Source organism: Aotus nancymaae, unplaced genomic scaffold, assembly GCF_030222135.1.
Source record: "Aotus nancymaae isolate 86718 unplaced genomic scaffold, 86718_ANA_hifiasm-v0.15.2.pri h1tg000124l, whole genome shotgun sequence".
Lineage (NCBI taxonomy): Eukaryota > Metazoa > Chordata > Mammalia > Primates > Aotidae > Aotus > Aotus nancymaae.
The window spans coordinates 1,894,217-1,918,422 of NW_026988539.1; the positions used below are offsets into that span (position 1 = coordinate 1,894,217).

Sequence of the window (24,206 nt, forward strand, 5' to 3'; positions counted from 1 at the left end):
AGGAACTGGGGCTGTTCACGCTCTTTATTTGCTTCTCTGGGAAAATCAAGAACATCGGGGGCCTCGTGACACACCGAAAGCAGAGGGGCAGCAAGGGCACTTCAGCGAAGGCTCGCGGCTCGAGGGACTCGGGCGGACTGGAGGGAGGAGGGGGGTCCGCGGCTGATGTCCAGGTCACTCCCGAGTGGGCGGCTCCTCCCAGCCACCCAGGGGCAGAGCGGAGGCAGGGACCCAGGCTCGCCTCCGAGGTGGCCCCGTACCTGCCCTGCTGAGGCTGCAGGTGGTCACTGGACCAAGAGGTGGCCTGAGCACGGGCACCAGGCTGGAGGCCCCTAGCGAAGAGGCCGGGTTGGGGCCTGGTTGCCCAAAGCCAACGCGTGAGAAGGTGTCTGTGAGAATGTGCACGAACGTGCCTCTGGGGACGGGGGTGGCTGCCCCCAGGAGGGGAGCCCCTTGCCAATTCCAGTGAGAGGGGACTGGGGGCAGGCTCACATCGGTCTGGGTGGCAAATGAGGGTCTCCTGCTCCAACTCAAGAGGAGACTTCCTGTCCCAGGCCGTGTCCCTCCCTCCACTGCCCGGACATGCTCCAAGCCCAGTAGAGCTGGCAGACGGGGCCTGATCTCTGGGATTCGGTTGGGAAGACCCAGGACCCTGGTCCAAGCAGGTTGGAGGAGAGGCCGGGGGCGGCCCCTAGGGTCCCCAAATTAGCACCAGGAGGAAGGAGGGCCCAGTGGGGGTGGGAGCTCAGGGCAAGGAGTGGCTCACTCGGTCCCTGCCCTGTGCAGGGGGCACATCAATGACCCCTGGTTCGCCCCATCTAGAAGACAGCCCAGGGGTTACGGGCCCCTCCCGAGCGGGGCGATGACCCCAGGGTTACCCCTCCCCCAGACTCCACTGTCCACTGGTTGGGCCCACAGAGGGCATGGGGGGCACAGCAGGCTGGGGGTGCCAGAGGGGCTCTTTCTCCACCCAAGACCTTGAGCCCCAAAAGAGGCACGGCCTCACCCCAACTGCCTGAGATTGGGGGGCCAGCGCCTTTGCTGGGAAACCCCGTGGAGCCCCCTTCTGGGGCCTGAACAGGCCCCAGCGCCCCCCAGCTCCCGGGGCCCTCTCTGGCGGGGTGTCCCCTCAGAGAAAGGCACAGGCGGGAGGCCCAGAGGGTGGCAGGCTGGCCTAGGCCACGTGGAGGCCGCGGGTTCCACCAGCCAGGACCTCGGTGGGCGCGAGCCGCGTCTGCGAAGCTGCCGTGACGTGGGGGGGCCTCGTTTCGGGAAAAGCGGGTCTGCCCTGTCCCTCTCCTGCCAGGCGCGAGTGCACGGCTCTGGTTCGGGGGGAGTGTTGGGGCGTGGTGACAGGTGGGGGCCGCCGTCCCTCTTCCCAGTGAAAGGAAACTCGGAAGGAACACGTAACAACTCGCCAGGTCCTGGGCCCGTGAGGCTGTGGGTGGAGGGTGGGCAGGCGCCGGGAGGGGCCGGGCTGGTGGGTGTCTGTGGCGGGGTGGGGTCCGGGGTCCCAGGGGCCGGGCCGGCTCACATGATGGAGCAGCATCTACAGCGGTGTTTCTTCACGTCGAGGTCCTGGGGGTCGCTGGTGGGGGCCTCGGGCCCCGCCTGGTTCTCCTCCCTGGCGCCCGCCTCTGCGGGGGGCTCGGTGGCGCTGCCGTTGGGCGGCGCGGGCTCCTTGGGCTCAGCCGCGTCTCCGATGACCACCAGCTCCGCCGTGACGGTGTCTTGAAGGCCCAGCACCTTCTTGGTCTCCGCCTCGTCCTCCACGTTCTGATAACCCATGAAGATCATGGTGACCGGGGGCTCCTGGCCGGGCTGGATCCCCGGCGGGCCCGACGTGGCCTCGCCTGGCTGTGCCTGCACGCCGGTGATCTCGCGCCGGGAGGGCGTGGTCCGGGCCGCCACCTCCACGGACCCCCGGGTCCCCGCGGCCCCTGCCGCGGACCCTGCCTCGCTCAGCGTGACCTCGTCCGCTTTGTGGATGAGTTCGTCCACCTCGGAGGAGCTCAGGGGGTGGATCCCGTTCTCGGCGGTGCCGTCCACAGCATGGACCACTGTGACGAGGAGAGACAGAGGGAGTGACATGGCTGCAGGCGGGAGGGACAGAGGGAGTGACCTGGCTGGAGGCAGGAGGGTCACAGGGACTGACCTGGCTGCAGGTAGGAGGGACAGAGGGAGTGACCTGGCTGGAGGCGGGAGGGACAGAGGGAGTGACCTGGCTGGAGGCAGAAGGGACAGAGGGAGTGACCTGGCTGGAGGCAGGAGGAGGGACAGAGGGAGTGACCTGGCTGCAGGCGGGAGGGACAGAGGGAGTGACATGGCTGCAGGCGGGAGGGACAGAGGGAGTGACCTGGCTGGAGGCAGGAGGGTCACAGGGACTGACCTGGCTGCAGGTAGGAGGGACAGAGGGAGTGACCTGGCTGGAGGCGGGAGGGACAGAGGGAGTGACCTGGCTGGAGGCAGAAGGGACAGAGGGAGTGACCTGGCTGGAGGCAGGAGGAGGGACAGAGGGAGTGACCTGGCTGGAGGCAGGAGGGACAGAGGGAGTGACCTGGCTGGAGGCAGGAGGGTCACAGGGACTGACCTGGCTGCAGGTAGGAGGGACAGAGGGAGTGACCTGGCTGGAGGCGGGAGGGACAGAGGGAGTGACCTGGCTGGAGGCAGGAGGGACAGAGGGAGTGACCTGGCTGGAGGCAGGAGGGTCACAGGGACTGACCTGGCTGCAGGTAGGAGGGACAGAGGGAGTGACCTGGCTGGAGGCGGGAGGGACAGAGGGAGTGACCTGGCTGGAGGCAGAAGGGACAGAGGGAGTGACCTGGCTGGAGGCAGGAGGAGGGACAGAGGGAGTGACCTGGCTGCAGGTAGGAGGGACAGAGGGAGTGACCTGGCTGGAGGCAGGAGGGACAGAGGGAGTGACCTGGCTGGAGGCAGGAGGGACAGAGGGAGTGACCTGGCTGGAGGCAGGAGGAGGGACAGAGGGAGTGACATGGCTGGAGGCAGGAGGGACAGAGGGACTGACCTGGCTGGAGGCAGGAGGAGGGACAGAGGGAGTGACCTGGCTGCAGGCAGGAGGGACAGAGGGAGTGACCTCGCTGGAGGCGGGAGGGACAGAGGGAGTGACCTGGCTGGAGGCAGAAGGGACAGAGGGAGTGACCTGGCTGGAGGCAGGAGGAGGGACAGAGGGAGTGACATGGCTGGAGGCAGGAGGGACAGAGGGACTGACCTGGCTGGAGGCAGGAGGGACAGAGGGAGTGACCTGGCTGGAGGCAGGAGGGACAGAGGGAGTGACATGGCTGGAGGCAGGACGGACAGAGGGAGTCACCTGGCTGGAGGCAGGAGGGACAGAGGGAGTGACATGGCTGGAGGCGGGAGGGACAGAGGGAGTCACCTGGCTGGAGGCGGGAGTGACCTGCCTGGAGGCAGAAGGGACAGAGGGAGTGACCTGGCTGCAGGCAGGAGGGACAGAGGGAGTGACCTGGCTGCAGGCAGGAGGGACAGAGGGAGTGACCTGTCTCGAGGGGGGAGGGAATCCTGGGGAAAGCTTGTCACCACCTCGAGGTTAAAGAGGAAATCACGAACTAGATTTTTTTTTTTTAATGACAGGGTTTCACCATATTGGTCAGGCTGCTCTCGAACTCCTGACCTCAGGTGATCCGCTCGCCTCAGCCTCCCACAGTGCTGGGATTACAGGCGTGAGCCACCGCGCCCGGCACGAACTAGATTTCTGATTGGGAACTGGCAGACAATTAAAGCTCCCTGTTGGCTTCTGTACATGCAGCCAGAGCGGTGCAATGAGGAAAGTATTATTATTATTGTCATTATTAGTTTTTGAGACTGAGTCTCCCTCTGTCACCCAGGCTGGATGCAGTGGGGTGATCTCGGCTCACTGCAACCTCCGCCTCCCGGGTTACAGCGATTCTCCTGCCTCAGCCTCCCGAGTAGCTGGGACTACAGGCGTGCACCACCACACCCGGCTAATTTTGTATTTATAGTAGAGATGGGGTTTCTCCATGTTGGCCAGGCTGGTCTCGAACTCCTGACCTCAGGTGATTGGCCCGCCTTGGCCACCCAAAATTTTGGGATCACAGGCGACAGCCACCATGCCGGCCAATGAGGGAGATCTATAGGCACAAAAGCATTTATTAGGAACCAAGAAAGATTGAAAAGAAGTCAATCGGGATTTTTTTTTTTTTTTTTCTGAGACAGAATTGCCCAGGCTGGAGTGCAATGGCGCGATCTCAGCTCACTGCAACCTCTGCCTCCCTAGTTTAAGCCATTCTCGTCCTCCGACTCCTGAGTAGCTGGGATTACAGGACTGCACCAGCGCGCCTGGTAATTTTCTGTATTTTTAGTAGGAATGGGGTTTCACTGTGTTGGCCAGGCTGGTCTTAAACTCCTGACCTCAAGTGATCTGCCCGCCTCGACCTCCCAAAGTGCTGGGATTACAGGCGTGAGCCGCCGCGCCCGGCCACAAATTGGGATCTTACCCTCTCCCATTTTGAAGTACAGTTGACCCTTGGACCACGTGAGATTGAACTGTGTGGGTCACGTGGATTTTCTTTCACCTCTGCCATCCGAGAGGCGGCAAAACCAACCCCTCCTGCTTCTCCTCCTCCACCTACTCAGCCACTTCCTCTTAATGAATAGTAAATATACTTTCTCTTCCTTTTTCTTTTCTTTTTTCCTTTTTTTTTTGTAACCAAGGCTGGAGTTGCTACAGCGGTGAGATATCAGCTCACTGCAGTCTCCGCCTCCCAGGTTCAAGCAGTTCTCCTGCCTCAGCCTCCCAAGTAGCTGGGATCACAGGTGCCTTTTTTTTCTTTGAGGCAGTATCTCGCTGTGTCTCCCAGGCTGGAGTGCAATGGCGCCATCTCGGCTCACCGCAACCTCCGCCTCCTGGGTTTGAGTGATCCTGCTGCCTCAGCCTCCCGAGTAGCTGGCATTACAGGCATGCGCCACCATGCCCAGCTATTTTTCATATTTTTAGTAGAGTCGGGATTTCATGAACCATGTTGGCCTGGCCGGTCTCGAACTCCAGACCTCAGGTCATCATCATCCCCCCACCTCAGCCTTCCAAAGTGCTAGAATTACAGGCGTGAGCCACCGTGCCTGGCCACAGGTGCCTAATTTTTGTATTTTTAGTAGAGACGGGGTTTATATTTATGGTTTTAGTAGAGTGGGGGCTTCACCACGTTGGCCTCGCTGGTCTCGAATTCCTGACCTCAGCTCATCCTCCCACCTCGGCCTCTCCAAGTGCTGGGATTACAGGCGTGAGCCGCCACATTCAGAATCTTTCCTCTTTATTTTTGACACAGTGTCACACTTTGTTGCCCAGGCTGGAGTACAGTGGCAGGATCACAGCTCACTGCGGCCTCGACCTCCCAGGTTCAGCGATCCTCCCAACCCAGCCGCCCGAGCCGCCGGGACCTCAGGTACGTGCTACCACAGCTGGCCATTTTTCTTTATCGTGGAGGCGAGTTCTCGCTATGTCTGCCAGGCTGGCCTCGAACACCTAGGTTCAAGCTCCTCCACCCTGGCCTCCCAAAGCGCGGACAGGCACGAGCCACCGCACCTGGCCTTGATTTTCTTAACGAAATTTTATTTTCTCTGACTTGCTATACTGTGAGAATATATTATATAATACTCATACAACAGACGTGCTAATCGACTCCCTGTGTCATCAGGAGGGCTTGCCGTCAACAGGAGGCTATTCGTAGTTCAGTTTGGAAAGGTTGGCCCGGCGCGGTGGCTCCCGCTTGTAAGCCCAGCACTTCGGGAGGCCGAGGTGGGCTGATCACTTGAGGTCAGGAGCTCAAGACCAGCCTGGACAACAAGGTTAATCTCCGCCTCTACTATAAAAAATCACAAATCACCTGGCGGTGGTGGTGCGCACCTGTAATCCCAGCTACTCAGGAGACTGAGGCAGGAGAATCACCTGAACCCAGGAGGCGGAGGCACTGAGCTGAGATTGCACCATTGCACTCCAGCCTGGGCGACAGAGCAAAACTCCATCTCAAAAAAAAAGAAAAAGTTTTGGAAAGGTGAAAAGTTATCTGTGGTTTTTCAACAGTGCAGGGTCGGTGCCCCTAACGCCTGTGCTGTTCAAGGCTTAACTCTAATTCCTTTTTTTTTTTTTTTTTTTTTTGCGAGGGAGTCTCACTGTCACCCAGGCCGGAGTGCAATGGCTCGATCTCGGCTCACTGCAACCTCCGCCTCCCGGGTTCAAGTGAATCTCCTGCCTCAGCCTCTCAAGTAGCTGGGAGTCCAGGTGTGCGCCACCACGTCCGGCTAATATTTCCTATTTTTAGTAGAGACAGGGTTTCGCCATGTTGGTCAGGCTGGTCTTGAACCCCTGACCTGAGGTGATCTGCCCGCCTCAGCCTCCCAAAATGCTGGGATTACCAGCATGAGCCACTGCACCCAGCCTGTAATTTCATATATTTTAGCAAGCTGGCTCCCACACGATCACCCTGAAAAGTAGATTCTTTCCCATTGTAAAGACAGCAAAAATGAAAGTTCAAAGAAGGAAGGAACTGGCCCAAGGTCACATATCTGGGCAGGGCTAACCCCGCTGTGTCCCCGCTGTGGCCCCAAGTCTTATACAGGACACAACCACCCACCCTGGGGAACTGGAGGTTAGATGTTACAGGGATTCTGATATTTTCTATTTTCTAGTGTATTTGATTGATCTTAAATTAACATTTTTTTTTTTTTTTTTGAGACGGAGTTTTGCTCTTGTTACCCAGGCTGGAGTGCAATGGCGCGATCTCGGCTCACCGCAACCTCCGCCTCCCGGGTTCAGGCAATTCTCCTGCCTCAGCCTCCCGAGTAGCTGGGATTACAGGCACGCGCCACCATGCCCAGCTAATTTTTTTTTGTATTTTTAGTAGAGTCGGGGTTTCACCATGTTGACCAGGGTGGTCTCCATCTCTTGACCTCGTGATCCACCCGCCTCGGCCTCCCAAAGTGCTGGGATTACAGGCGTGAGCCACCGTGCCCGGCCTAAATTAACATTTTCATTCATTTTAACTTTAAGTTTCATTCATTTCTTTTTTGTTTTCTAGGAAGTGCCCTAAAGACTATGCATTTTCCTCTGAGTTCTGCTTTGGCTGCATCCCACAGATTAGATTATGTTATTCACTTTCAAGTGTATTTTTGTTTTTGAGAAGTCTTTCTCTGTTGCTAGGCTGGAGTGCAGTAGCACTATCTCAGCTCACTGCAACCTCTGCCTCCCAGGTTCAAGCGATTCTCCTGCCTTAGCCTCTCCAGTAGCTAGGACTACAGGCTTGTGTCACCACGCCTGGCTAATTTTTTTGTATTTTTAATAGAGACGGGGTTTCACCATGTTAGCCATGATGGTCTCGATCTCCTGACCTCATGATCCACCCACCTCAGCCTCTCAGAGTACTGGGATTACAGGCGTGAGCCACTGTTCCTGGCTCAGAAAGGTGTTTTTAAATTTCAAGGAGTAGAGGAACACAGAGCAGAAGACATAAGCTTTTAACAGTCCCAAAACCTCCTTGGCAGCCTAGGTCGTGGTGGTCACTTTCTGCCAACGTTCTGTGTTTGAATTCTCCATTGGGATGCGTTTTAAACAGATAATCAGTCTTGCTACATGTGTTTCCCAAGACTTTCCAAAGTTCCTTATCTGTGTCTTTGTGACTTGTCATTTTCTGAGCTGTGCTGGGCTCTCCCAGGGAGCCGGGAGGGACACGGCGGGGCCCAGGGACTCGCCTCCTCCGGGCCAAGGGTCAGGGCTCCTGTTCCTGGCTCTAGGCCAGAAGGAAAGTGCTCTCTAGTTTCAGTTTCTTTCTTCTTCTTTTTTTTTAAATATAAACAGAAACCCACTTTCAGTTTCTAAATCCCCAGGGAGGCAAGTCCATGCTTCAAGGCCTCTCAGTGACTTTGGGCTGGAGGCCCAGAGCATGGGGTGTGTCTGGATCATGCAGAATTGAATTCAGTGTCTCACCGACCACTGCCCCAAGACAGGAATGGGAGCCCTGGGCTGCCATGGAAACGGATTACCTTCCCGTTGCTAAGCAACCAGTGTCCAGCCCGGCAAGTCTGGAATCCCCCGGGGCCAGGTGAGGCTGCAGAGGGTGGAGTAGGGGGTGGGGGTGGGGAAGACGAGGCATGGGGACTCCCAGGCCCACAGGTCTGGGGAGAGCTGGAGCTGAGATGCCACCAGCACCACACCCCAAATCCCCCCCAGGGAGCCGGGCGGTGGGGAACCCTCTGACAGCATCTGGGGCGCTGCAGAGGCCCAAGCTGAGAACGGAAGGCTTTGAAAATCAAAACCACAGGGAGGCCCCAGTTCACACCACCAGGAGAGCAAAGGGAAGGGGCTACAAGGTGGGGACACGGGGAGACTGGGTCCTTGTCCGAGAGCCGTGGGAAGGAGACGGTACAGCCGCCATGGAAAAACTCCACAGTCACCTCAGGACCCAGCAGTTCGCTCCGAGGTGCACACCCAGAGGCCTCAAAAGCAGGGCCGTGAACAAATATTTGCACACAAATCTCCCCAGCGCTCTATGCACAGCAGCCCACATGTCTACAGATGGAAGAAGGGGTAAGCCCAACATGGTCCACCCAACCTGTGGAATAGTATTCAGCCACGAAAAAGAGCAAGGCTCCGACCCAGGCCACATTGCAGATGCACCTTGAGGACGTCACACCCAGTGAGAGATGCCGGACACAAGGCCACACGCGGCGTGTGATCTCATTTTTTTTTTTTGAGGTGGAGTTTCTTTTTTTAAATTTTTTTTTTTTAAATAGGGACGGGGTTTCACTATGTTGGTCAGGCTGATCTCGAACTCCTGACCTTGTGATCTGCCTGCCTCGGCCTCCCAAAGAGCTAGGATTACAGGCGTGAGCCACCGCACCCAGCCTGAGGTGGAGTCTCACTCTCGTCACTCAGGCTGGAGCGCAGTGGCGTGATCTCGGCTCACTGCAACCTCTGCCTCCCGGGTTCAAGTGATTCTCCTGCCTCAGCCTTCCGAGTAGCTGGGATTACAGGCATTTGCCACCGTGACTGGCTCATTTTTGTATTTTTAGTAGAGACGGATTATGTTGGCCAGGCTGGTCTCGAACTCCTGACCTCAGGTGATCCGCCTGCCTCGGCCTCCCAGGGTGCTGGGATTATAGGCGTGAGCCACGGCACTAGCCGTTTGATCCCGTTTCTGTGAAATGTCCAGGACAGGCCAATCCAGAAAGACAGAGGGGAGGCGTGGGCGCTGGGGCTGGGAGGTCACGGGGAGTGACGGCTGATGGGGATGGGGCTGCCTTCCTTTTTTTTTTTTTTTTTTTTTTTTTGAGACAGGGTCTTGGTCTGTCGCCCAGGCGGGAGTGCAGTGGTGCCGTCACAGCCCATGGCAGCCTCAACGTCCCGGACCCAAGTGAGCCTCCCACTAAGGCAGAATTTTATGGTCAGCGAATTATATCTCACAAAGAAAAAGAGGCCAGGTGCAGTGACTCACGCCTGTGACTCGGCATGTTGGGGGCCGAGGTGGGAGGATCACCTGAGCCCGGTCGTTGGAGGCTGCAGGGAGCTATGATGGTGTCACTGCTCTGCAGCCTGGTTGACGGAGTGAAACACTTTCTCTAAAAAATAAATAAATACAAAGAAAAAGGCGGGAGGACTTTGGGGCTCTCGTACGGGGCTGCGCTCCTCCCTCCCACGGCCTGTTTGCCTCTAGACCACCAGGAGCCCTTAAAACCAATTCAGACCTCAGCACCCCCAGGGCCCAAACCACCCAAAGCCCTCGGGACACAGCCCCACCCAGCCCCTGGCTCCAGGGAAAGCACCCTTCCTCTCCCTGCATGAGCCCACCTCCCCTCACCCCTCCAGCCCGGCTCCCCTCACCCCTCCAGCCCTGCTCCCCTCACCCCTCCAGCCCAGCTCCCCTCACCTCTCCAGCCCACCTCCCCTCACCCCTCCAGCCCTGCTCCCCTCACCCCTCCAGCCCACCTCCCTTCACCCCTCCAGCCCTGCTCCCCTCACCCCTCCAGCCCTGCTCCCCTCACCCCTCCAGCCCAGCTCCCCTCACCCTTCCAGCCCTGCTCCCCTCACCCCTCCAGCCCTGCTCCCCTCACCCCTCCAGCCCGGCTCCCCTCACCCCTCCAGCCCGGCTCCCCTCACCCGTCCAGCCCGGCTCCCCGCACCCCTCCAGCCCGGCTCCCCGCACCCTTCCAGCCCACCTCCCCTCACCCCTCCAGCCCGGCTCCCCGCACCCCTCCAGCCCGGCTCCCCGCACCCCTCCAGCCCGGCTCCCCTCACCCCTCCAGCCCTGCTCCCCTCACCCCTCCAGCCCGGCTCCCCTCACCCCTCCAGCCCGGCTCCCCGCACCCCTCCAGCCCGGCTCCCCGCACCCCTCCAGCCCGGCTGCCCGCACCCCTCCAGCCCGGCTCCCCTCACCCCTCCAGCCCTGCTCCCTGCACCCCTCCAGCCCTGCTCCCCTCACCCCTCCAGCCCGGCTCCCCTCACCCCTGCAGCCCAACAAACTCCATCCTACCTCAGGGCCTTTGCAGGGGCTGCGGCTCCCATGCACTGCTGCCTCCAATGAGCCCCTGCTCGCCCCGTTTGGGAAGCCTCCCCGGGCCCCATCCCTGCCCCGCAAAACCCTCTCACGGTCCCCTGTATGTGCATTTTCTGTAACTTTTATCGCACTATCAATTCTTTTTTTAAAATTTTGTATACTGTTAAGAGACAGGGTCTCACTCTGTTGCCCAGGCTGGCGTGCAGTGGTGTGATCATGGCTCACTGCAGCCTCCACCTCCTGGGCCCAAGCGATCCTCCCATCTCAGCCTCCCAAGTAGCTGGGCCCACAGGCACGCCCCACCACAGCAGGCTAATTTTTTTTTTTTGGTAGAGACAGGGCCTTGCTATGCTGCCCAGGCTGGTCTCAAACTTCCGGGCTCAAGCGATCTTCCTGCCTCAGCCTCCCAAAATGCTGGGATTAAAGGTGTGAGCCCCTGGGCTGGCACTAATTATTATTTACATGAATCATTGAATAGCTCCGGATGGAAGGGCCAGGTCTGCCATCTGGCAAGGACTGAACCTGAGTCACCTCCAGATTTCTCTCCAGAGCCCGGCTGGGGACCTGGCACCCAGTCCAGCTTCCAGGCAGCTTTCTGGAGTGAATGAATGACTGTGCCGTGGGCCGGGGCTGAACGACCTCTGAGCCCTGCTGTAGGTGGCAGGGGGTGAGGGCCTGGCCTGAACGCTGTTGCTTCCCATCAAATCGGGGTCCCAACTCTGGGGCCACACGCCGGCAGCACGTGCGTCAGGGGCTCGGGCCCAGGCCGAGGGAGGGCAGGGGCCGGGTGCTGGTTCGTACCTTTGGTCTCGTCCTCGTAGACTTTGATGCCCTGAGGGAGCGGCTGCCGTGGGAGCAGCGTGGTGCTGGACAGCACCCGGGTCTCCCCAGTCACCTTGTCCTTCTCCACAGTGATCTCAACCGAGTACATGGCTGGCACGAGAGTCACGCGGTTACGCCACAGCCCACCCGCCCCCTCGTCCCCCGCTGGGCTGCGGCCAAGCCAGGGATTGGGGAGCCAGCAGTGCAGAGCCAAGCAGCGATGGGGCAGGCGGAGCCGGGGATGCCGGGGCACCTTCTCGACGCGGACCTCCCCAGCTCTACATCCCTCCATAGCTCCCCGGTGCCCAGGGCGACCGGTCTGAACACCTCTGCTTGGCGTTCCAGGCCCATCCTGCTGTCCCGCCCAGATGTTCCTCATCCCTGTCCTCTGCGCTGCGTCCTCTGCTTGGCCACCAAACTCTTGTCTGTCAAGCTCGGGTTCCAGCCCAGCCCATCTGGAAAGCCTTAATTGTTCCCAGATCTCTTTAATTTTTTTTGAGACGGAGTCTCGCTCTGTCATCCGAGCTGGAGTTGCAGTGATCCAACCGCCTTGTGATCTTGGCTCACCTCCTGGGTTCTAGCGATTCTCCTGCCTCAGCCTCCTGAGTAGCTGGGATTACAGGCATTCGCCACCATGCCCGGCTAATTTTTGTATTTTTAGTAGAGTTGGGGTTTCACCATGTTGGTCAGGCTGGTCTTGAACTCCTGATCTCAGGGGATCCACCTGCCTCGGCCTCCCAAACTGCTGGGATCACAGGCGTGAGAAACCGTGCCCTGCCTATTTACTTAGTTAAATACAGACATTCTCCCTCTGTCACCCAGGCTGGAGTGTGGTGTCACGATCACAGCTCACTGCAGTCATGACCTCCCTGGCCCAAGCCGTCCTCCCACCTCAGCCTCCTGAGTAGCTGAATCCACCAGTGTATGCCACCACACCTGGCTAATTTATTTATCTTTTTTGGAAACAGGGTCTCATTATGTTGCCCAGGCTGGTCTCAAACTCCTGGGCTCAAGCGATCCTCCCACCTCGGCCTCCCAAAGCACTGGGATTACAGATGTGAGCTCCCGAGCCCCGCTATTCCTGGTTTCTCAGAGGAGCAGGCGAGTCCCAGGGAATCCCTGCCTTGCCAGGGACCACAGCTGAGACTGGAGCTCAGTCCGCAGACCCACAGTGCCCAGCCCGACCTCTGCCCACCCCGACCACCCCAGCTCCCAGGACCCCACGCCTCCTCCAGCTGACCATTGGACTCAGAGAATGAAGGAGTCCCTCCGGAGATAAATGAATATTGCTACTTCTCAGGGCCCTAACCCCACAGCCAGCAGCTCACCCCTGCTCTGCAAAAATCACTCCCCACAAAACCACAAGAGCCTGTATCCTAACGGTGACTGTCTGTTGCGGCTGCCCGACACTCCAGGCCTGCTGGAAGACGCCAGACACTGGAGATCCTCAACCACCTCCCGGAGACCCCATCTCCAAGTGGGAGCCGGACAGGGCTGCCGGGACTGGCCTGACCCCCGACACTGCGCCCAGGTGAGGCGCGGCCCCAGGGCCTTTGCACGGGCAGTTCCCTCTTCCCGGCATATCCTTCTCCGACAGCTGCGTGCCTTGCTCCCTCACCCCCCACCCCGGGGGCCGTCGGTCCCCACTGTGGGCAGTCCTGCCATCGCCCGACTCCTCGGCCCCCGCAGGCATCTCCGTCCCTCCTCCCACCCGGCCTCGGTGCTCGGGCTCTGCTGCCTCCCTGGACTCTGCTCTGTGCGGGGACCTCGTCCAGGCACCAAGCCCTAATCTCCTGCACGCCCATCCCCTCCTGGACCTTGATCTGGACTCAACCCCTATCTACCCACGGGAGCCCCGCTCTCACATGTCCATGACCCCCGCTCTCACATGTCCATGACCCCACTCCCGATCTGCCCCCTGCTCCTGCCCTCACCTCGCTCTTCCCACCGTTGGGGGCGGCTCAGTCCTCTCTGCCTCTCTCTCTTTTTTTTTTTTTTGAGATGAAGTTTCACTTTGTCGCCCAGGCTGGAGTGTAGTGGCACGACCTCAGCTCACTGCAGCCTCCGCCTCCCGGGTTCAAGCGATTCCCTGGGCCCAGTCTCCCGAGCAGCTGGGATTACGGGTGCCCCCTGCCATGCCCAGCTTATTTTTGGGTTTTAGTAGAGCCGGGGTTTCACCATGTTGGCCAGGCTGGTCTCGAACTCCTGACCTCGGATGATCTGCCCGCCTCAGCCTCCCAAAGCGCTGGGGTTACTGGCGTGAGCCAGTAACCCCTGCCTCTTATCCCCACCTTCGCTTTCTCCTCAGACCCCGGGGGCTCCCCCTTCAGAACACAGGGAACCTCCCACTGCTCGCCCCCCCGCAGTCCATCCCAGCCTCCTCCCCAACCAGCGCTGGTCCCCTCATTCTTGGGGCACCGTCCGCGGTCTGTTCTCCCCACGGTCAGCAGAGGGCGCCGGTGAGCACAGCGTCGGGACGGAGGCTGCGTGGTCCCCGCTTTCCCTGCAGCCCTCCACGGCTCCCGTCCCCTCCCAGCCCTGCCGCGGGGCCCTGAACGGTCTGCTCCATCGTCTCCCCTCCGCCCTCTCCCCCTCCTCACGCCGCTCCAGCCACACGGGCCACCCCGGCTGTTCCTCCAACACCCCAGGCCAGGGCGTTTGCACTGGCCGAGGCCTCTGCCTGGAACAGCTTCCCGCAAGCGTTCCACCCACCCCGGTCTCCCAAAGTGCTGGGACTACAGACCGAGCCACCTGGCCTGGACCCTGCCTGGCTTCTCTGCCGGTCCAGCTCACGCTCACACAGCAGTGGTTTTGCCAACTCAGATGACTTCTCGTCATTTGGCCCCAGCATGAGGTAGGTACTTGGTCCCACCCCTCGGGCAGGTGGAGAAATTCAAAGCCCCGGGGCCACGAGGCAGAGCAGGGTTCGAGCCTGCCTCCAGCGCTGCCTGGCCCTCAGCGTCAACACCGACCTTCCCCTGCTTCTTGGAAGCGCAGCAGTGCCCAGAACCGGCTTGGTTGCCTCCGGGGACGGGGCGCTCACTCTCTGTCCCGAGGCAGCCAGTCCAACTGCCCGAGGACAGGAGCAGGTGAGATTTGCAGCGAGCGTGTTCAGGCGTGAGCGCCACCCCCCGTGGGCCCCAGCAGCGAGCCTTGAGGTTAGGGTGGAAAGCCGCGAGGGCGCGTCGGTTAGAGCCGCCATGCGTGGGGCCTGTCTTCTCAGGGAAGCGTGGGCCGGCGTGGGACCGGGGCACTAAAGCAGAGGGGCCCCCACCCCAGGCTCGGAGCCTCGGCCTCAGTCCAGCCGCCACCCCCAAAACCACAGCCCCGCCAGACGCTGCGGAGAGCAGGTCCGTGTCACCCCCACCCCAGCTGGTGCCCCAGGACCGAGACTTGGCCCTGACGGCGGCTGGATCTGGGGCTCAGAGCCTGGGGGTCAACCCACCTGCCTTCATCATGGGGGATCCGTTGACCGTCCTCATGGGCGTGTTGGAGATGCGCTTCTCTGCACAGGAGGCGGATGTGGAGAGAGAGATGGGGGTCAGAGGAGAGGTCCCAGGGAACCCCCAGATAGCCAAATGCCCCTTCACACAAGTGCATCCAGAACCCCCACATGCACCAGGGCTCCTGACACCCAGATACAGCCCAGATCCCACCCAGACATGGGCACCTGGGCCCCCCAGACACCCAGATACCACCCAGACACAGGCACCTGGGCCCCCCAGACAAGCAGACCCCACCCAGCTACCCAGACTCTGCCCAGACCCTTCCTAGATACAGGCACCTGGGCCCCTCAGACACCCAGATGCCACCCAGACACAGGCACCTGGCCCCCCCAGAGACACAGACCCCACCCAGACACAGACACCTGGGCCCCCCAGAGACACAGACCCCACCCAGATACAGACACCTGGGCCCACCCAGACATCCAGAGCCCACCCAGACCCCACCTAGACACAGGGACCTGGGCTCCCAGACACACAGACCCCACCCAGACACCCAGATCCCACCCAGAACCCACCTAGACACAGGCACTTGGAACCCCCAGACCCACCCAGACACGGGCACCTAGCGCCCCTGCCCCTAGAAAACCCCACAGCCAGCCCCACAGTTCATTCCTCATCTCTCAGCCCAGTGATTTTCACAAAATCCCTGAGAGGCCTGCATGGATTTAATTATTAATTTTTAATTGTACAGTAAGACAAGGAGACACTCTCCTTATGAATAATTAACACACAACAAACCAGGCCAAAGGCACTTCAGGTGCCAGCGCCGATCCCAGCTGGAAGCTGTCCCAATATGGATGTGGAAACAGACACGTTTCGCAAAATGCGTTTGACAGACAGGGTCTCGCTCTGTCGCCCAGGCTGGAGGGCAGTGGTGTGAACACAGCTCACTGCAGCCTCGACCTCCTGGGCTCAAGGCATCCTCCCACCCCAGCCTCCTAAGTGGCTGGGATTACAGGCGCCCGCCATCACGCCCGGCTAATTTTTTTGTATTTTTGGTAAAGACCGGGTTTCACTGTGTCGGCCAGGCTGGTCTCAAACTCCTAACCTCAAGTGATCCACCCGCCTCGGCCTCCCCAAGTGCTGGGATTACAGGCGTGAGCCACTGGGCCCAGCTGGTGGCTAATTTCTTTTTTACGTTTGGCACAGACGGGGTCTCCCTACGTTGCCCAGACTGCTCTTCGGCTCCTGGGCTCAAGCTATCCTGCCTCACTCAGCCTCCCAAAGGGCTGGAATTACAGGCATGGGCCACCACGCCCGGCTAATTTTGTTCGCATTTTTTCAGTAGACCCCGGGTTTTGCCATGTTGGCCAGGCTGGTCTTGAACTCCTGACCTCAGGTGATCCACCTGCCTCGGCCTCCCAAGGTGCTGGGATCACAAGGCTTAGCCACCGTGCAACCGTTAGCTTGAGCCGCATTCCCCGTCCCGCCATCCCCTCTCTGGCCACCAGAGTGCGCCAAGGCCCCATGAATTCATTCCAGAAGCCCTACCTTTGGGTGTGCCCACCGGGGTCTGCAAGAAAGAACAGAGAGAGGTCGGGGTGTCAGCGACCCTGGCAAGATGAAGGGGCGCCTGAGGGGTCGGGAGCGTGGCAAGGGCGTGGCACAGTGGGTGACGTCAGACATGCCTGCTACTGGACCCATCCCCTTGCGGCTCCAGCCAGGAACACAGGGATCATCTCGTTTCTTTTCTTTTCCTTTTTTTTTTTTTTTTTTGAGACAGAGTTTTGCTTCTTGTCGCCCAGGCTGCAGTGCAGTGGCGCGATCTCGGCTCACTATAACCTCGGCCTCCCGGGTTCAAGCGATTCTCCTGTTTAACGCTCCCGAGTAGCTGGGAGGACAGGCATGCCTCATCGCACCTAATTTTGTATTTTTAGTAGAGACAAGGTTTTGCCATGTTGGACAGGCTGGTTTCGATCCCCTGACCTCAGGTGATCCGCCTGCCTCGGCCTCCAAAGTGCTGGGACTACAGGCGCGAGTCATCGCGCCCGGCCCATCTCGCTTCTTTCTCCCTCTCCGCATGCCCCTCCTTCAGCAGCTCCTGGAGGCCGTCCTGAATCCAGCTGCCTCCTCGGGGCCCCTCCAGGCTGGTCTTGAACTCCTGCTCTCAAGTGATCCCCCTGCCTTGGCCTCCGGGGAGCCGCTGTGTGAGGCTGAGGGTCCAGTGTCTCCTGTCTGAGCCAGTTCTGCCCTGCGTGGTCAGACTGCACACAGGCCCCTCTCCCTCAACTGTGCCCAGGCCTGCCTTGCTGTTTCTGGGACACACTCCTGTCTCAGGGCCGTAGTGTCTGACGTTCCCTCACTCCACTCCCAGCATCCCGTCACCGGGCGTGCCCCTCAGGAAGGCAGAAACCGTGCATGTGTATTGCTGGATCTCCCATGCCAGTCACCCTTCAGGGAAAACTGCCTGGAGAACTCCTATTCAGACTTCAAAACCCACTTCCTTGGCTGGGTGCAGTGGCTCACGCCTGTAATCTCAGCACTTTGGGAGGCCAAGGCAGGTGGATCACCTGAGATCAGGAGTTTGAGACCAGACTGACCAACATGGTGAAACCCTGTGTCTACTAAAAAACCCAAAAATTATCTGGGCACGGTGAGGCATGCCTGTAATCCCAGATACTTGAGAGGCTGAGGCAGGAGAATCGCTTGAACCTAGGAGGTGGAGGTTGCAGTGAGTCAAAATTGTGCCATTGCACTCCAGCCTGGGCAACAAGAGTGAAACTCTGCCTCAAAAAAAAAAAGATAAGAAAAAAAAAACCGGGAAGCCCAGCCCTCCCACAAATGAGGTGCTTCCTTGGGGGTTCCACAGCGTCCTGGACTTCCCACCTCTTCAGCCTGACCACCCTCCCTGGGTGGCTTCTGATTCAGGGCCATCTACCCACCTGACATGAGGTCAGTGAGGTCTAGGAGTTTGCCCAGAACCAGGTCGTTTTTTTTTTTGAGACAAGATCTCGCTCTGTCTCCCAGGCTGGAGCGCAGTGGTGTGATTGGCTCACTGCAACCTCCTTCTCCTGGGTTCAAGTGATTCTCATGCCTCAACCTCCCAAGCAGCTGAGATTACAGGTGCCTGCCATGACATCCGGCTAATTTTTATGTTTTTAGTAGAGATGGGATTTCACCATGTTGGTCAGGCTGGTCTTGAACTCCCGACCTCAAGTGATCCACCTGCCTCGGCCTCCCAAAGTGCTGGGATTACAGGCATGAGGCACTGCGCCCGGCGAGGGTCTGGTTTTAACACAGTCTGGTGCAGATGTCAGATCCCAGAATCAACAGCTGAGTCCACCGAGGACCACTCAGCTGTGCGGCCTCGAGCCACCCTCTCTGCCTCTGTGGGCCCGGGTTTTTGACTTCCATCAAACAGGGATACTGTTTCAACCGGAAGGGCTTCCGGAGGCTCAGGCAACATGAAACAGATGCAGATGCTCAACAGAAACAGTAACCCCAGCCTGGGCAGCACAGTGACACCCCATTTCCACCCAAAATACTAAAGTTAGCTGGCCATGGTGGTGTGTGCCTGTGGCCGCAGCTACTCGGGAGGCTGAGGCGGGAGGACCCTGGAGGTGGGGCAGTCGAGGCTGCAGTGAGCTGTGATTGTGCCATTGCACTCCGGCCTGGGTGACAGAGCAAGATTCTATTTAAAAAAAAAAAAAAAAGGCCGGGCGCGGTGGCTCAAGCCTGTAATCCCAGCACTTTGGGAGGCCGAGGCGGGTGGATCACGAGGTCGAGAGATCAAGACCATCCTGGTCAACATGGTGAAACCCCGTCTCTACTAAAATACAAAAAATTAGCTGGGCACGGTGGCGCGTGCCTGTAATCCCAGCTACTCAGGAGGCTGAGGCAGGAGAATTGCCTGAACCCAGGAGGCGGAGGTTGCGGTGAGCCGAGATAGCGCCATTGCACTCCAGCCTGGGTAACAAGAGCGAAACTCCGTCTCAAAAAAAAAAAAAAAAAAAAAAATCCAGCCCAGGCACGGTGGCTCACACCTGTCATCCCAGCACTTTGGGAGGCCGAGGCCGGTGGATCACCTGAGATCAGGAGTTCGAGACCAGCCTGATCAACATGGAGAAACCCCCATCTCTACTAAAAACACAAAAATTAGCTGGGCGTGGTGGCGGGTGCCTGTAATCCCAGCTACTCAGGAGGCTGAAGCAGGTGGAGGTTGCCGTGAGCAGAGATCATGCCATTGCACTCCAGCCTGGGCGACAGTGAGACTTCATCTAAAAAAAAACCCAAAAAACACTGACGCCACACCGTCCGGCCCCGGGTCTTCTGCCATTCCCTGAGCCCTTCCAATGATCCCAGCGGTGGCTGCTCTGATTATTGCCCCGTCTTACAGATGGGGAAACCGAGGCCCAGAGAGGAGAAACCATGCGTGTGTCCCAGCTCACACAGCTGGGAAGAGAGGTCCCGGTGAGGCTGAACTCCGAGCACCTAGCTCTAATCTGTGCCTGTCCCCTCGGCTGCACTGATATGGAAGGGGTGGGGTCTCGACCTGGGACCCGTGGGAGTGGGTGCCTGGGGATCCCCCCCGGCCACCCCTTACCTGCTGCGAATTCATCACCACCTCTGTCTTGCGCTCCTCCTTGGCTGGGCTCGGGGCCACTGCGTTCTCCTTGGCAGAGGCTGGGGTGGAGTCTCCATGCTCCAGGACCTCGATTTCCTTCTCCAACCTGGGGAGAGGGTGTGCCTATGAGGGTGACGTTACGGGGCACACCTGCATCCCCGGTGCAGCCCTGAGCACCTTGCATACGACAGCTGCCCAGATTTCTTTTTTCTTTTTTTTTTTTAGGCAGAGTTTCGCTCTTGTTACCCAGGCTGGAGTGCAATGGCACGATCTCGGCTCACCGCAACCTCCGCCTCCTGGGTTCAGGCAATTCTCCTGCCTCAGCCTCCTGAGTAGCTGGGATTACAGGCACGCGCCACCATGCCCAGCTAATTTTTTGTATTTTTAGTAGAGACGGGGTTTCACCATGTTGACCAGGATGGTCTCGATCTCTTGACTTCGTGATCCACCCGCCTCGGCCTCCCAAAGTGCTGGGATTACAGGGGTGAGCCACCGCGCCCGGCCTCTCTCTCTTTTTTTTTTAAATAGAATCTTGCTCTTGTTACCCAGGCTGGAGTGCAATGGCACGATCTCAGCTTCCTGCAACCTCCGCCTACCGGGTTCAAGCGATTCTCCTGCCTCAGTCTCCTGAGTAGCTGGGATTACAGGTGCCTGCCACCACACCTGGCTAATTTTTTGTATTTTTAATAGATATGAGGTCTCACCGTGTTGGCCAGGCTGGTCTTGAACTCCTGATCTCAGGTGATCTGCGTGCCTCGCCCTCCCAAAGTGCTGGGATTACAGGCGTGAGCCACCGCGCCTGGCCTAGATCCCCAAATTTAATGCTCCCCGGCAGCCCCGAGAGGTAAACCCATCATGCTCTTTCACGGTGGGGGAAAGTGAGGCACGGAGTAAAGCAGGCACACAGCCAGCGGGTAGCAGAGGCGGGATTCAAGCCGGGGCTGGCTCTCCACGTCCCCTTACCACTGGCCTATGCTGTTTACCTCACTATCTGTCTCAAACAAACTCTCTCTTCCCTCTCAAATCTGTCTTTTAACAGGAAACTTTATCTCTCTGGGAAAACTGGAAAAACCATGTCACTTTCCAAGTATTAGAAGATAATGGTACAAACAGATCCAGGAAAACAACACTGGGATATGAAATCCCAGTCCCGGGCTTTGGTGAGGGTGGGTGGCATTAAAGGCAGCTCGGCCCCGGCCCCCAGACCGGACAGACAGGGGCTGAGTCCGTAGGTCTAACAAGGTGGGCCCAGGCTGGCAAGCTGGACACAGAGCCAGATCTGTGCACCCCCAGGAAGAGGGATCCAGCCCAGGGTCAGCCTGGAGGACTTCCTGTAGGAGGTGTCTGAGCAGAGGCGCTGATTGGGCAGAAGGTGGGTGTGGAGACTCAGGTCAGTTCAGTTTCGGTACCTGACAAGTGGGTTGCCGGGGGAGGCGTGAAGCTGAGGCCCCTAAAAGCACGCTAGGTCTCAAGCCAGGTCTCCACCCTACGTGGAGGGGCCTGAGCCTGTGCCCACTAGGGCTGCACCCAGCAGGGGTGGGGTGGGAAGAAACTCAACATGTCCAGCCCCCAGGGCCAGTAACTCCTCCCACTGCCTCTGCCCTGGTGTCCGACTTTCCACCTCTCTGCAGATAGGGCCTGGCCGGTCTCAGCCCCACCCCTGTCTGAACATCCAGGGCAGCCCAGGCACACACAGGTGCTTAATGTTTGCTGGAATTAAGATGTGCACAGCGGGGGTTTTGCCTCCCTGGTTCACGGGTGAGGAGACTGAGGCCCCAGGAGTCAGTCACGCTCAGCTCATTCCAAGGTTCCAAACCCACCAGAACTGCCCGACCCCATCCATGCCTTTCTTTTCTCTTCCTTTTCTTTCTAAGATGGAGTTTCACTCTTGTCACCCAGGCTGGAGGGCAATGGTGCCATCTCGGCTCACTGCAACCTCCGCCTCCCAGGTTCAAGCACTTCTCCTGCCTCAGCCTCCCCAATAGCTGGGATTACAGGCGCCCACCACCACACCCAGCTAATTTTGTATTTTAGTAGAGACGAGGTTTCTCCATGTTGGTCAGGCTAGTCTCGAGCGCCTGACCCCAGGTGATCCACCCACCTCAGCCTCCCAAAGTGCTAGAATTGTGAGCCACCGTCCCAGCCTCTTTTTTCCTTTTTTTTTCTTTTTAGAGACAGAGTTTTGCTCTTGTTGCCCAGGCTGGAGTGCAATGGCACGATCTCGGCTCACCGCAACCTCCATCGCCCAGGTTCAAGCGATTCTCCGGCTTAGCCTCCGGTACAGCTGGGATTACAGGTATGCACCACCACACCGACTAATTTTTTATTTGTATTTTTAGTAGAGACAGGGTTTTGCCATGTTGGCCAGGCTAGTTTAGAACTCCTGACCTCAGGTGATCCATCTGCCTAAGCCTCCCAAAGTGCTGAGATTATAGATGTGAACAACTGCCCATACCTGGCACGGCCATGCCTTTATTTTATTTATTTATTTATTTTTGAGGCAGATTCTTGCCCTGACACCCAGGCTGGAGTGCAGTGGCACAATCTCGGCTCACTGCAACCTCTGCTTCCCGGGTTCAAGTGATTCTCCTGCCTCAGCCTCCCAGGTAACTGGGATTAGTAGCACGCACCACCAAGCCCGGCTAATTTTTGTATTTTTGGGAGAGGCGGGGTTTCTCCATGTTGGTCAGGCTGGTCTCAAACTCCTGACCTAAATTGATCCACCCGCCTCGGCCTCCCAAAGTGCTGGGATTACAGGCTGGGATTACAGGCTGGGATTATGAGCTGCCACACCCAGCCTGTCCATGCCTTTAAACACTACCCAGGGAGACGTCCACCCCGAACCCCCCGACACACGCTTTCTTCAAGGCAAATAGGCAGACCTGGGCAGGGACGGGGCCCCCACGGGGGTCAGATCCCAGCGTCCGGGCGAGGCCTGCAAGGCCAGTGCCAGGCCCTGGTGCCGTGTGACCCGGCAGGCGTCCTCCCTCAGAGCCCCTTCCCTGGCCAGGGCAGGCATCTGGGATCTCGGTCATCACTTCCCTCTGCCCTGACCCTGCTGCCCCTAGCAGAGCCCGGGCCTTCCGCGGGCCGGAAACTCCAGGCCTTTGGTCCCAACCCCCACAAGGATGGCCACTTTCTTTCCCCATCCTGTCCCCATCCTGCCCCCGCCTGGGCTTCCTGCGGGCCCAGCTGCTCGGCATCCACCCTGTTCGCACCAGGGGAGCACTAGCCCGCCGGCTGGGCTGGCGCCAGGAAGCCCCCAGGGAGGCCAGTGGCGGCAACACGCTCCAGGGACCCACGAGCCGACCCCATAGCCCTCACCGGCTCAGATGGGGACGGCGGGAGGGGAAGGGGGCGACTCTCTGCCCGAGGCCATTTGGCCGACCTTGCCCCCAGCAAGCTGCCCCGGCCCAGGCAGAGGCCCCGGCCTGCTCCTTCGTCCCTCTCAAAGCACCTTGTGTCCTGGCCTGTCCTGTCCACGCATCCCCCTCAAAGAACACTGACGGCTCTTCCCACCCACACTCTCCCGGGAGCCAGTGGCCCCGAGGCCCAACCCAGCCCGTCGCACCCCTGCCTCGGCACCCCCGTCCGGCCCCGTCGCACCCCCGCCTCGGCTTCCCCCCGTCCCGTCGCACCCCTGCCTCGACCCCGCCTGCCCCGTCGCAACCCTGCCTCGGCCCCCCCCCCCGCCCCGTCGCACCCCTGACTCGGCCCCCCCCCCCCGGCCCCGTCGCAACCCTGCCTCGGCCCCCCGCCCTGCCCGTCGCACCCCTGCCTCGGCTCCCCCGTCCGGCCCCGTCGCACCCCTGCCTCGACCTCCCCTGCCCCGTCGCACCCCTGCCGCGGCTCCCCCCTCGGTCCCGTCGCACCCCTGCCTCGGCTCCCCCGTCCGGCCCCGTCGCACCCCTGCCTCGGCTTCCCCCCGTCCGGCCCCGTCGCACCCCTGCCTCGGCTTCCCCCCGGCCCCGTCGCACCCCCGCCTCGGCTTCCCCCCGTCCCGTCGCACCCCTGCCTCGGCCACCCCCGTCCCGTCGCACCCCTGCCTCGGCCCCCCCCTGCCCCGTCGCACCCCCGCCTCGGCCCACCCCCGGCCCCGTCGCACCCCCGCCTCGGCCCACCCCCGGCCCCGTCGCACCCCTGCCTCGGCCCACCCCCGCCCCGTCGCACCCCTGCCTCGGCCCACCCCCGTCCCGTCGCACCCCTGCCTCGGCGCCCCCCGTCCCGTCGCACCCCTGCCTCGGCCACCCCCGTCCCGTCGCACCCCTGCCTCGGCCCCCCCCGCCCCGTCGCACCCCCGCCTCGGCCCACCCCCGGCCCCGTCGCACCCCCGCCTCGGCCCACCCCCGGCCCCGTCGCACCCCCGCCTCGGCCCACCCCCGGCCCCGTCGCACCCCTGCCTCGGCCCACCCCCGCCCCGTCGCACCCCTGCCTCGGCCCACCCCCGCCCCGTCGCACCCCTGCCTCGGCCCACCCCCGTCCCGTCGCACCCCTGCCTCGGCGCCCCCCGCCCCGTCGCACCCCTGCCTCGGCGCCCCCCGCCCCGTCGCACCCCTGCCTCGGCGCCCCCCGCCCCGTCGCACCCCTGCCTCGGCCCACCCCCGCCCCGTCGCACCCCTGCCTCAGCTCCCCCCTCCCGGCCCCGTCGCACCCCTGCCTCGGCCCACCCCCGCCCCGTCACACCCCTGCCTCGGCGCCCCCCTCCCGGCCCCGTCGCACCCCTGCCTCGGCCCATCCCCGCCCCGTCGCACCCCTGCCTCGGCTCCCCCCTCC

At 60.3% G+C, this 24,206-nt stretch overlaps 1 protein-coding gene across 4 annotated transcripts in view; it reads right to left on the reverse strand.

Moving 5' to 3' along the window:
• Nucleotides 1–6: 6 nt before the first annotated feature.
• Nucleotides 7–24,206, reverse strand: part of PALM (paralemmin) — a 41,269-nt gene continuing 17,069 nt past the window's right edge. The window contains exons 5-9 of one of the 4 annotated variants that reach the window (XM_064371176.1): nucleotides 19,413–19,539; nucleotides 16,361–16,382; nucleotides 14,809–14,868; nucleotides 11,343–11,474; nucleotides 7–2,060 (exon numbers count right to left, since the gene is read on the reverse strand). In XM_064371176.1, coding sequence (XP_064227246.1) covers nucleotides 1,531–2,060; nucleotides 11,343–11,474; nucleotides 14,809–14,868; nucleotides 16,361–16,382; nucleotides 19,413–19,539 — 871 coding nt within the window. In that variant the 3' untranslated portion in view covers nucleotides 7–1,530. The remainder of the gene's footprint in view (nucleotides 2,061–11,342; nucleotides 11,475–14,808; nucleotides 14,869–16,360; nucleotides 16,383–19,412; nucleotides 19,540–24,206) is intronic. The other 3 variants (XM_064371175.1, XM_064371178.1, XM_064371177.1) reach the window with 3 other exon arrangements.